This window comes from Heteronotia binoei, chromosome 3 (assembly GCF_032191835.1).
Source record: "Heteronotia binoei isolate CCM8104 ecotype False Entrance Well chromosome 3, APGP_CSIRO_Hbin_v1, whole genome shotgun sequence".
In the NCBI taxonomy this organism is placed as follows: domain Eukaryota; kingdom Metazoa; phylum Chordata; class Lepidosauria; order Squamata; family Gekkonidae; genus Heteronotia; species Heteronotia binoei.
Window position 1 is genome coordinate 88,147,775 of NC_083225.1, and position 13,590 is coordinate 88,161,364.

General features: G+C 43.5%; 1 protein-coding gene across 20 annotated transcripts in view; it reads right to left on the reverse strand.

The window, feature by feature from the left end:
• CASK (calcium/calmodulin dependent serine protein kinase) overlaps positions 1–13,590 on the reverse strand; it is a 382,103-nt gene that overhangs the window by 273,891 nt on the left and 94,622 nt on the right. For all 20 annotated transcript variants that reach the window (XM_060234164.1, XM_060234158.1, XM_060234148.1 and 17 more), the window contains exon 3: positions 7,417–7,522. In XM_060234164.1, the coding sequence (XP_060090147.1) occupies positions 7,417–7,522 (106 nt within the window). The remainder of the gene's footprint in view (positions 1–7,416; positions 7,523–13,590) is intronic.

The window sequence follows — 13,590 nt, forward strand, 5'->3', positions numbered from 1 at the left end:
GCAGGATCATTGTGCCATCTGTTTTCAGGGCGACCAGATCTGTGGTGAAACAGCATTTCTCCTGTGCTGTCGGGGGAACTGTTCATTTCACCTCAGATATCTGGAGCTCCTAACATGCGTTTGAGGGGTATCTCTCCCTGACTGCACATTGGTGGCAACCCAGTGAGGTGCAGGGTGGGGGTGGCAGTAGTGGCAGACAGGGTCAGGGCTGCCAGGCCGGCTATTGCTGGGCCTTGCTGCACGCCGAAGCAGTCGACGCACCGCACATGGTGGACACTCTCAGAGCCATCCTCTCACGGCAGTTAGAGGGCTGGGTAGGCAGCGGGGACGTTGCCATGGGCTTCGTGGTGACTGATGGCGGCTCCAACATCAAGGTGGCTGTTCAGCGTCAGGGCCTAAAATGCCTTCCTTGCGTGGCCCACCTTTTCCACCTCGTGGTTAAGGACACATTGGGCCAGACGAAAAGCCAGGATCGTCGGTATCTAGCCGCAACCCATGAGTACCGACTTCTGCTCCAGAAGTGTCGGCACATCATGGGTCATTTCTCATGCAGCAATACAGATTCGTATCTGCTGCATAAGAAACAGACACTGACAGGTGTGCCAGGGCACCGCCTGATCGGTGACATCAGCACATGCTGGAACTCCACCTGTGCCATGCTGTAGCGCATGGTGGAGCAGAGAGCAGCCCTGGATGCCTTTGTCTCTGAGACGAGGGTCTTTCAGGATGAGAACTGTCTCACCCAAGAGGATTGGGTGGTCATTTCTCAGACTGTGGAGGTTCTTGGGCCCTTCAAGATCCACACATAAAGCTCTCATCTGACATGGCGAGCATCGCAGTGGTCGTTCCCATGGTCCACATGGCCCGTGAGGATCTGGCCTCGCTTCTAGTGCCAGCTCAAGGCCATGCAGACATTCTTCCAGTGGTGCACGCCCTGGTTGTTAGGCTGCAGGAAGGGCTTGAGGCCCGCTTTCAGACATTCACCCAGGATAAGGTCTACATGATGGCGACCATGTTAGACCCGCACCTTAAGGGCACAATCGCAGAGCGGGCCAACGAGCTCGATCGCTGGCGAGACGAGCTCTCCCGGAAGGTTGAGTGTTGCAGAGTCAGGGGGCGTCCAGTGCCGGTAACTGAGGAGGGGGGTGAAAGCAGCTCATCTGCCACTTCCACTGCTGTTCATCCCCAACCTCCCCGGTTAGGCAATGTTTCCCACCAGACTCACGCCACGAAGAGTCCTGAGATGACACTCATCGGGCGGCTCGTTGGCCACTCTGGGAGTGGTAGGCCCCTGAGAGCGAAGACAGGTGCTGCGATGGTGAGGGACTATCTTTCGGAGCCCAACGAGTCACAGGAAACGTCTCCATTGGACTACTGGGTAAAAAGGAGGGGGTCTGGCTGGCCCTCTCCTCCGTGGCAAAGGTGTTGTTTGGGGCAGGGGTGGAGAGCTGGCATCTGGGTTTGCTGCAGCCAGGTCTGCAGAGCAGACCTTGAGCAGATTGTGTTTTGTGTGGCAGTGATGTTGGCAACTGGATTTATATTTGTTCCTTCCAGGCCTGCAGGGTTCATAAGAGTAGATGGATGTAGTGCATTTGGGTCCTACAGAGATTCTCTGGTGTGAAGTTAGGTTTGGCTTTGGGTGCCCCAGGAATTGGACCCCTTGGTCCAATGTTTTTTTGGCCTTGTGGGTTTTGTGTGGGACAGTGCCCTGAAACTGCACAGCAGTTTGGAGGGCTCTCCTCAAAACCTCCTTCTCCCCAGAGCCACTTTTCCCACAACAATTACAGTGAGGAAGTGGCTCTAATTGTTTTTTTTTCTCACCATTGGGAAGAGTGTTCCTTTTGGGGTGCCCACAGATGGGTGCAGTCTTTTTGGGCCAGGGGGGTTTCATGCTGGGGAATCCCCTGAAGCTGCCCTGCAGTTTTGGGGCCTCTCCCTCAAACCCCCCTCTTTCCAGAGCCACTTTCCCCAAAGCAATAATAGTGGAGGAAGTGGCTAACTGGGCTTTCCCCATCATTGTTGGCAATGGGCCTTTTGGGGAGCCCAAAGACAGGGACCCCCTGGCCCAATCTTTTTGAGACTTGGGGGTTTTGTAGAGGAAAGTCCCCTGAGGGTTCCCTGAAGTTTTTGGGGCTCTCCCTCAAATCCCCTGCCCCCCAGTAGCCTCTAATTATGCCCTATGTTGCCATTGATTTCAATGGCCCATAGGGTATAATGGTGGGATAGGGACACCCTCTTTGAGTGTCCCTGGAATGGGACCCTCTGGCCCAATCTTTTTGGAACTTGGGGGGTTTGTAGGGGAGAGTACCCTGCAAGTCCTTTGCAAATTTGGGGGCTCTCCCTCAAACCCCCTCCCCTCCAGGCGGCTTCCAATATACCCTATTTTGCCATTGATTTCAATGGCCATAGGGTATAACGGGGCCGTATATTCGGAAATAGCCGCGCTTCTACCGTATATGCGGCTATTCCGAGTACGGTGATTGGAAATACACGGTATTCCGTATTTTTTGGCCCCGTGTATTTCCGAATCCGTGTAATTCTGTATTTCTTTTTTGCACACCCCTACTTCATACGTTACAATACATATGTTTTTTGATAACTGTGTGAGAAACTGCTGTACAACATGGCTGTAGCTAATGAACAGCAATATAGTACACACTTCTGAGGACACTGCAGGCTTCCTTTGTATTGCTTCTATTGTCTTCCTGTATCCTACTACCTTATGTATTTAGTGCACTGCAATAAGCTGCTAGGTTTGAATATACTGCACAATTTTTTCAGCATTTTATGCTAGTAGTTTTTAGTGTTGGTAATTAAGATATACTCTCAGGCTTAGAAGCAATGTTAATGTAAGCACTGACTAGTCTCAAGGCTATTTTGACCTTCCTAATATTTAAAGAGAAACTTGAGAAAACAGAGAAGACGTTTCCCCAGCATTTTGATAGAAGGTACAAGGAATACTATTCTGTTTGAATAGCACTTATGTGCATGTGTATTTGAAAACCCTACTATTTATATTCATCCTTTCCAACTCAGTAATCTAAGTTATAATTGTTTCCAATCTATTAACAAGGAAACAGGCTGACATGCAGTAAGATCAGTTTCATCTTTTTGTTTTTCCCACATAATTGGGACCATTAAGACTCCAATTTCAACTCAACTACTAACTAGTAATCTGGTGAATTATATCATCAATTGCTTTCTTTGATTACTGATTTTACTGTTCTGACAGATGTCTCTAGAATTAACAATGCATTTATAACCATAAAAACTAGTTTCACTTTTTTTGGATAAAAATTTAATCTGAATTCCAAAAGGCAAACACATCCTATACAGCACAATTAACTTTTCACCAGTAGAGGGAGATAGACTCACAATAAAGTATGATTTCCTTCTCTTTTCCCCAGAGAAGTCTTCAAGTGCTTTCCATAAATAAAAAAATGCACTTTACAAACTTATCTAGTAACGAGATAACCTAATTGGATTTACAGTTTTCCATCCACTTTTCATTCATTATTGAGAAGGGTAAGAAAAGGGAAACTCAAGAGTTAGTGGTATTTATGACATCACTGAATGGATAAAGAATGTGTAATTTAGAAAACACAGCACTTCCATGTTACTTACACAGCTAAGTAACTCTCTTGTAATGTGATAACCTATTGAACCCCATTTTAAATTTACTAATGGATGAAATCAAAGTTCACATAAGGTCTATTTATTTATTTAAAATATTAATATACTGCCTTATGAGTACAGACTCAAGGTGGCTAATAATGTAGCAAGTCATAAGGATGCAAAAATAACAGCCCAAGTAACAAGACTACAAATATAGTCTATCAAAAGAGTTTGCCCTCTGGAATTAAAATGTTTTATATGCCTTCCTGAATATAGCAAAGGAAGGTTCTTGGCAACCACTCTGATTTTTTTTTTTTGGGGGGGGGGGTTTCCATGGGGTTTTCAAGGCAAGAGACAGAGGTGGTTAGCCATCGGCTGCTTCCACATCACAACTCTGGTATTCGCTGAAGGATTTCTTTCCAAATATTGACTAGGTCCGATCCTGCTTAGCCTCCAAGAACTGACAAGATCAGGCTAGCTTGGACTATCTGGGACAGAGCATCCAAAGCACTAGATCCACTTTAGAAAAAACCTTCTGACCTATACCTATTACTTTCTGAGTTAAACAGTTTTTATTTAATAGCTAAGAAATACACGTTACAGCAAGCATAAAATGATCATCTTAAAAAATAATTATTACATACAGGGCTTTTTTTTGTCGAAATAGCCCAGCAGGAATTCATTTACATATTAGGCCACACCCCCGATGCCAAGCCAGCCGGAACTGCGTTCCTGTGTGTGTTCCTGCTCAGAAATGCCCTAATTACATATAGAAATGAACTTAAGTACATATACGGTATGTCACAGAAGTGAGTACATCCCCTCACATTTTGTAAATATTTAAGTATATCTTTTCATGTGACAAAACTGAAGAAATGACACTTGGCTACAATGTAAAGTAGTGAGTACAGCTTGTATAACAGTGTAAATGTGCCGTCCCCTCAAAATTATGCAACACACAGCCATTAATGTCTAAACTGCTGGCAACAAAAGTGAGTACACCCCTAAGTGATAATGTCCAAATGGGGCCCAAGTAGCCGTTTTTCCTCCCTGGTGTCATATGACTCGTTAGTGGTACAAGGTATCAGGTGTGAAGGGGGAGCAGGTTATCACTCTCACTCCCTCATACTAGTCACTGGAAGTTCCACATGGTACCTCATGGCAATGAACTCTCTGAGGAGCTGAAAAAACAAATTGTTGCTCTACATAAAGATGGCCTAGGCTATAAAAAGATTGCCAAGACCCTGAAACTGAGCTGCAGCACGGTGGCCAAGACCATACAGTGGTTTAACAGGACAGGTTCCACTCAGAACAGGCTTCGCCATGGTCAACCAAAGAAGCTGAGTGCCCGTGCTCAGCGTCATATCCAGAGGTTGGCTTTGGGAGGAGTACAAAGACAGGTGTGTCTTGTCTACAGTCAAGCACGGTGGTGGGAATGTCATGGTCTGGGGCTGCATGAGTGCTGCTGGCACTGGGGAGCTACAGTTCATTGAGGGAACCATGAATGCCAGCATGTACTATGACATACTGAAGCAGAGCATGATCCCCTCCCTTCGGAGACTGGGCCTCAGGGCAGTATTCCAACATGATAACAACCCCAAACACACCTCCAAAACAACCACTGTCTTGTTAAAGAAGCTGAGGGTAAAGGTGATGGACTGGCCAAGCATGTCTCCAGACCTAAACCCTATTGAGCATCTGTGGGGCATCCTGAAACGGAAGGTGGAGGTGCGCAAGGTCTCTAACATCCAGCAGCTACGTGACGTCGTCATGGAGGAGTGGAAGAGGACTCCAGTGGCAATCTGTGAAGCTCTGGTGAACTCTATGCCCAAGAAGGTTAAGGCAGTGCTGGAAAATAATGGTGGCCACACAAAATATTGACACATAGGGCCCTATTTGGACATTATCACTTAGGGGTGTACTCACTTTTGTTGCCAGCAGTTTAGACATTAATGGCTGTGTGTTGCGTAATTCTGAGGGGACAGCACATTTACACTGTTATACAAGCTGTGACATACTGTAATAATCTTCAGTTACCATAAACAAAATTCATCTATTTCTTTGGATATTTCTTCCTGTATTGCCAGGATTTCCAAAATAGGAAACCATGTAGCTGTAAAAAACCTTTTTGAGTGTTGAGAACCATTATCTGAGTGCTATTTATTTTAGCCATAATATACATGAACTATAGTATATGTATGTGTGTGTGTGTATAAATATTCATATTTATAGACATTTTATATTTATACACACACACTATTGGCGTTGTTTTGGACTAGATTGATTTTCCCAATGGAGTGCAATTACACTTTTGGCTGCAGCTAAAAGTATGGAAATTGTTTGGACAGTCCTGAGAGAGGGCTCCAAAAGAGAAGACTATTTGAAGAACATAACCAGTACATGGGATATATGGGAGATGTACAGCTAAGCACTAGGGGTCTATGTCATTATGAGCTTTAAAGCAAACAGCCAGGAGTCTGAATTGTGCCTAGAAGTTATGTGTTCTGAGCAAATGATCCCAGACAGGAATATTGCTGCTGTACTTTGTATCAACTGAAGTTTCCAAGACTTCTTCAAAGGCAGCCCCATGTACAGCTTGTTCAAGTAGGTGAATCTGGGTGTTACAGTAGCACGGATCAGCATAACTAGGTTGGCAGAGTCTAGATAAGGGACCAGCTTACAAACTAGATGTAATTGCAAGAAATAATGGATCTTATTTCCCCAATAACAAGTGCAGATTTTTTTTTAACTAGCTGTGCATGTCAAATATTTTAGTGAGTCAACTTTGAAAAATAAACATCTTAATATAAATATAATGGTTTTCACAGGAATAACAGGTAGGGGCAGGGGATCTGATTTCGTGGACTCCAGTCCGCAGCCAGCAGGTGGTTGGCAGGGGAGGACCCACCCCCAAGAGTAACCACCAGGCAGCCACTGTTCTCCCTCCCCTTCTGCAAGGAAACAGAGAAGTGTGAATGCTACGCTCACTTGCCCTGCAAGCAGCAAATTGCAGGGCAGGTGTACGTGGTGCCCGCTCTTTCCTAATGGGGGCTGCTGGCTCCTGCCCTACAAGAAGTCAGTTCACCTCTTACAGGGCAGACATGAGGGGCCCACCAGCTCCTACCCTGCAAGAGGCCAGATTTCCTCTTGCATGGCATGTGTGAGTGGCCCTCACTCCCCCCCCCCATTTAAAGGGAAGGTTCTCTTTAAATGGTTGGGGGGGAAAGTGCATGGTGTGTGCACGCACATGCTGCATCAGGATTGTGATATCACTCTGTGTAATATAATCACATTGGGAATGGCCACACACCCCTGGAACGCCCCCCAAATCCCCTCACTGGGGAGAAGATTGGACCTGGCAATCCTAACAACGGCTATGGAATTGACATAGCCAATATTTTTAATCGATAATAAATTTAGATATTTAGACAGTAAAAATGTGAATTACTAGTTTAAAAGAATTCAGCTTCCTAGAGAATGCATTATGTTCTTTATGAAATACACCAACCTAATATGATCTCCCTCAAAGATTGTTTTAATATCAATTTATATTTATATATTCATTTTATGAATCACCTATTTAGTACAATGTAAGGCTCTAGGCGACATAAGTGAGGTTACATCTATTTTGAGCAGTCTTTAAAGAACCGCTTATATTATTCAACAATAAGTTTAACTATTGTTACAAACAAAGTTAATTGGCCTCATATTAATCTGGCAGCTCAGTTTTGTTCAATTTAACTGTGCCCTTAACCCACATATTTTGTGCAGTAAGCCAAGAATGACAAAAATAACACTTACAATTCAAAAACCATATAAAGCATTCCATCAGAACTGTATGTCTCCAAAAGTTCAACAATATGAGGATGTTTCAACATGTGACAGATACTTGCTTCTCTCTTTAGATCTGTTAAAATATAGCAAAGAACAAACCTGTTAATAAACAGAATAAAAGCTGCACATTTTCAAAGCTGTGTAGTTCTCAAGATACTGCAAAGTCAAATATATAGCATAAGGAGGAGGAAAGAAGTTGTTTTGTGCTCTCCCAAAGAATCACAGCTTCACTTCATCCCCAAAACAAACAAATATGTGCTTCAATAACCAATCCAGCATTTACAATTAAGAGACAGACCAACAATGCCAGAATCAGGTAGTGTCTGAGACTGTAGTAATTAGAGTGGGCAGTTCTTGTGCCACTTGGCTAGATGACAGAGTAAGTCTCGGCACAGCCTGTAGGCACACCACAAGAAACACCCAAAGATCACAAGTATGAGGCAGATTACTTTTTTTAAAAAATGGAGTTTCTGAGGATGTTGCAGGGAAGGTCCAGGCAGAACTGCAGATTGAAGCCCACTTCCCCAGTTCTATTGATCTGGATGTCAGGAGCCAGGGTATATGACCAGCTATCTAACCTGCTGACTGCCCATCCCCTAGTTTGAAGAACCTTCAGTACCATTTTGTATCCAGGCAGCAGACAGCATCCCTAGCACTGTTCCTGTAAATAGCACAGTATCCATGGCTATCAGCTAGAAAATAGCCAAAGGCATCTGAAGTTCCAAGTCTCTGCATCTGGACACTGGCAAGTGCTGAATGCTTGTTGATGGCCTAGCTATAGCCTTGCAATGTCAGAGCAAAATAGCCCTAGAAGGGGTCCCTCAGGACACAGCAAAATCAGCAATTGAACAATGTGCCAAAATTCCATGAGGGACTCTGAGGAAGGCACTCCTGCCTAGCAGTAAGATGTAGATTGCAGAGTTCCTCTAAAAGTGTGTTGTGGATGTCACAACTTGAGGCAAAAATAATACTGAGACCCCAATCAACATGGAGCCTAGGCTTGAAAGGCTGGCATGTCAGTTGGAATGCTTCAATTTCACTGGTTTCATGCGGGAGGCACTGCTTGCCCTCAGGCAGCTATACTGAGCAGGCAGCCATCTGTCACTTCTAAAGGGGCTCTGCATAAAATGAGAATATTAACAGGCATAGAGATGGACCTATATGAACACTGAGCCTTCCCTGAAAAGGCAAAGAACAGCTCTTACCATGTCATTGTGGAGATCCATCAAAATGGAGGCTAAATACACCTGATATGAACTGGATGTGTAGTGCACCATTATGACCAGAGATTGTTGTCAAGGCCTGTCTTGTAGTCCATACACTGACTTTGATGACCTTTATTTTTTTCTGTCCTCACTAAAAGCATGCTTAAGTATTTCACCTGGTTAATTCTACCTTCTGAGCTTAGACAGAGGTCATAACCCTGCTTGGGGCAAAAGATTTCCATGTGCCTATTTTTAATAAATCTGATTATTATTAGCAACCAGCTGAGTCTGTTTCGCCTACAAGGAATGAAAAAATGGAGGAGGAAGTGGAATGGGAAGATGGATATTGCAGAAGTCATGAAGGAAATAAAGAAGAGTTATGAGGGCTGTGGAGACAGCAAGGGAAAACTTAAAGGGGGAGAAAAAGAGGTGACAGTGACAGGCAAGATTAAGCGAAGGTGGAAAGAAGGAAAAAACTGGGGAAACCCCACCAGATATGCTGTTATTAGGAGCTCCACAGCAGTAGCTCCTGAAATGAAGAAACAGGGTTGTTCCATTCCTTGGAACTAGACAGATTATCCAAGTGCCAACACTGATCACATCTTGCTCAATCTTTTGCTCAAAACATGCACAAAACCCCCATTCCTCAGGGACCTGCCAAGCTAAAGCCACTCTCTACCTGGGCACGGCCAATTGTCTCACCAGCTTCATGGCCATCAACTTAAGCAGATAATCACAAACTGGTTCCTTTCCAACCAATACAACACGTGGATCTTTTCATAGAAGCAAGAATGCATACATGGTGCTGAAAGTGCTCCCTCTAAGCTGAGTTAGTGTGAGCTAGCTCACAGGTATTTTTGCCTCCAGCTCACACATAGCTCAGGAAAAATGGCCCCAGAGCAAACCAATTTATGCAGTAGCTCACAACTTTAATGCCAGTAGCTCAAGAAGTAGAATTTTTGCTCACAAGACTCCACAGCTTAGAGGGAATATTGGTGCTGAGTGATGTCATTCACAAGAAAGAGGTGATTGTTAAGCTATATAACATTATGCAGATTGATTTTTCTTCACAATGTCTTCTTTAGTGCAATTTGTCCCCATGGATACTGGATATACACACAGTTTCACTGTGAGGATTGCTATGGCCCACTCCAAGCAGTTCCAAGCCTGGCATTTGTATGCAACCACAGGCTTGTTTGTATGGCATTATCAAGTAGGCATGCAAAGGCTTATCACCAAAAATGGGTAGGTGTGATCACAAAACCCCATTCACTGAAAACCTTCTCTGAACCATCATGTCTGCCTTGAAGCCAGCTACTTCCAGAAGGTATTGACTTCACATGTTTTCACAGCATCTTCATTCTGAAGATGTGTCACCATGCACACTGTCTGGAAACCAGGGCATAGCACTGAAGTAGCAGGTATGATAACTTGCCACCTGAACAGAAGCTATAGTATTTCCATTGATTCCTTATTCATCTTTGTCTGTCAGTGAATGGATTATCACACGTGCACTATCTTCATTCAATGAGCATTAGTCCAAGAAATGTGTGTTCTTTTCAGAAACTCCCTTGGAGTGGCTAATTCCCCAACATAATTGACAAGGTTATTCTGCAGCTATGCAAACCAGTGTCTGTACCAAGCAGAACACAGGGCATTAAACACACACACCCCATACTGGAATTCATTTGTTTTTCTGGCTTGCTCTTGTGCTGAGGTTATATTCACTGACTATTTATACTCCACCTTTCTCACTGGGACTCAAGGTGGATTACACAGAGTCAATACAATTAACAGGATGGGACATTCAATAAACAAAAAGGATGTGGGTTGTACATCCAACTAGAAGTCTGAAACACAGAACTCAAGTAAAGCACAGGTGTTAACATGACACATTAAATGATGCAAAATTACCCAACAGGAGTCAACCCACAGCAAGCTATACACAGTAGTACAGACTACAGTCCCCAACACTTTTATCCAAGTAATGTTGTGAAGTCTTTTGTAACAGTGCTACCCTATCAGCTGAGTAGAAAAGCCCTTTTAAATAATTCAGTTTTGCATAGTTTGTGGAAAGCTGTGAGAGTGGGAAGCTTGATAAGTCACCAGGCCCGGATGGCATACATCCAAGAGTTCTGAAAGAACTCAAAGATGAAATTGTGGATCTGTGTAATCTTTCATTAAAGTCTGCCTCTGTACCGGAGGACTGGAAAGTAGCTAATGTCACCCCTATCTTTTTAAGGGGTTCCAGAGAAGATCCGGGAAATTACAGGCCAGTTAGTCAGACTTCAATATCAGGAAAGTTAGTGGAGACTGTTATTAAAGAGAGAATTAGTAGGCACACTGATGAACAAAAATTACTGAGGAAGAATCAGCATGGGTTTTGTAAGGGAATATCTTGTCTCACTAACTTGTTAGAGTTCTTTGAGGGGGTGAACAAACGTGTGGACAAAGGGGACCCAATAGATGTTGTTTATCTTGACTTCCAGAAAGCTTTTGATAAAGTTCCGCAGCAAAGGCTCCTAAGTAAGCTCAAGAGTCATTGGGTAAAAGGCTCTAACTGGCTAATTAATAGAAAACAGAGAGTGAGTATAAATGGGCAATTTTTTCCATGGAGGCTGGTAAGTAGTGGGGTGCCACAGGGCTCAGTACTGGGTCTGATACTTTTTAACTTGTTCATTAAGCAGTGAAGTAATTAAGCAGTTCATTAAGCAGTGGGAGTAAGCAGTGAAGTGGCTAAGTTTGCGGAAGACATGAAATTGTTCAGGGTGGTAAGATCCAGAGAGGATTGTGAGACACTCCAAAGGGATCTGTTGAGGCTTGGCAAGTGGGTGTCAATGTGGCAAATGAGGTTCAATGTGGCCAAGTGCAAGGTAATGCACATTGGGGCCAAAAATCCTAACTATAAATACAAGTTGATGGGGTGTGAACCGGAGGAGACTGGCCAAGAGAGAGATCTTGGGGTTGTGGTAGATAACTAACTGAAAATGTCGAGATAGTGTGTGATTACAATAAAAAAGGCCAACACTATGCTGGGAATTATTAGGAAGGGGATTCAGCCAGTATCATAATGCCCCTGTATAAATCGATGGTGCATTTGGAGTACTGTGTATAATTCTGGTCACTGCACCTCAAAAAAGATATTATAACATTGGAAAAAGTGCAGAAAAGGGCAACTAGAAGGATTAAAGGGTTGGAACTCTTTCCCTATAAAGAAATGTTAAAACGCTAGCAGCTCTTTAGCTTGGAGAAATGTTGACTGAGGGGTGACATGATAGAGGTTTACAAGATTATGCATAGAAGGTAGAGAAAGAAGTACTTTTCTCCCTTTTTCACAATACAGGAACTCAATGAAATTGCTGAGCAGTTGGGTTAGAATGGATAAAAGAAAGTACTTCTTCACCCAAAGGGTGATTAACACATGGGTGGCGGCAGCTACAAGCATAGCCAGATTCAAGAGGGGATTGGATAAACATATGGAGCAGATCAGTGGCTATTAGTCACAGTGTATTGTTGGAACTCTGTCTGGGGCAAGTGATGTTCTGTATTCTTGGTGCTTGGGAGGGACAACAGTGTGAAGACTTCTAGTGTCCTGGCCCCATTGATGGATCTCCTGATGGCACCTGGGTATTTGGGCACTGTGGGACACAGAGTGTTGGACTGGATGGGCCGTTGGCCTGATCCAACATGGCTTCTCTTATGTTCTTGACCTCAAGCAGGTCATTTTCTAAATAAATAACCCATAAATGAGTAAGTTTTGCAGTACAAGAATGCTAAAGAGATGTTATAGCTATAGCTTCAGTTCCAGGAAGTCATGTAAAAAAAAAGGTGTCACAATGAAGGCGATAGCTCAGTATTTACTATCAAAGAGGGTAAGGCATATGGGTCCATGGATGGCAGAATATGGCAGCATCTCTATCTATACCACAAGCACAGTATATCAGTTCTATCTTTATACATTCTGAAATCAAGCATGGCAACATAGTCACCTCTTGTTTTAACACCTAGATTCAAGTCCAATAGCACCTTAGACACCAACAAGAATGTCAGGGTATAAGCTTTTGATAGTCAAAATTCCCTTTGTCTGATAGTCAAAGTTCCCCAGATATTGTTTTAAAACACCCATAGTGGCCAATACAATGCCCTATCTGCATCCCAGTCATATCATGCCTAGCACATCTACACGGGGCAGCAGCCAGCTGACAAACAGCAACTGAATGAACACCACTGGCAGTCACCTAGTGGCAGTCCACAGGGAGTGAGAGCTCCATGCCTAGGTCTTCTACAAGTGAGGAATACCTGACAAGCTGACCACCCATCTGATCACCAGATGAAATGGGATGAGGCAGGAATGAAGATACTGGTTGTTCTTTTGGGGGCTGATGCCAAGCTCTCCACTCACTTATACAGTGCTGCATATAACAACTGCCATTAAGTTAGTTCAAGAGGCAGCTCTTGGATGAGATCAGCAATAGTAACAGGTTGATAAGGATCCTATCACTAGACGCAATCTCATTTTCTACCATAGTAAGCTATCTTGTTTACAAAGCAGAAGTATCATCTGTGAATATATATTATGCAAACTAAAACTGCACTTGTACACCAGTAATATTCCACAGATATAAATCCTGTAATGAAGTTATCAATGACAGACCAATAAGGCCTGGAACGGAAGGATAATATTCAGCTGTGTATACAGAGTCAAGTTTAGCTCAAAATAATTCAATGCTTGAGTAATCTGAAGCAAAATACACCAGTTCTGCCAAAGAAAGCATTAAACTGAATAACTATAACACAACTCATACTTGCAGTTTCAAGTCAGTATCAACATTTACGTAGATAATTCAAAGAATAGAGAAATATAATAAAACCTCTTTTACTTCACTAATCATTGCCATCATACTTGCAGCCACTGTTCTAGCTTCATATCTTAAGC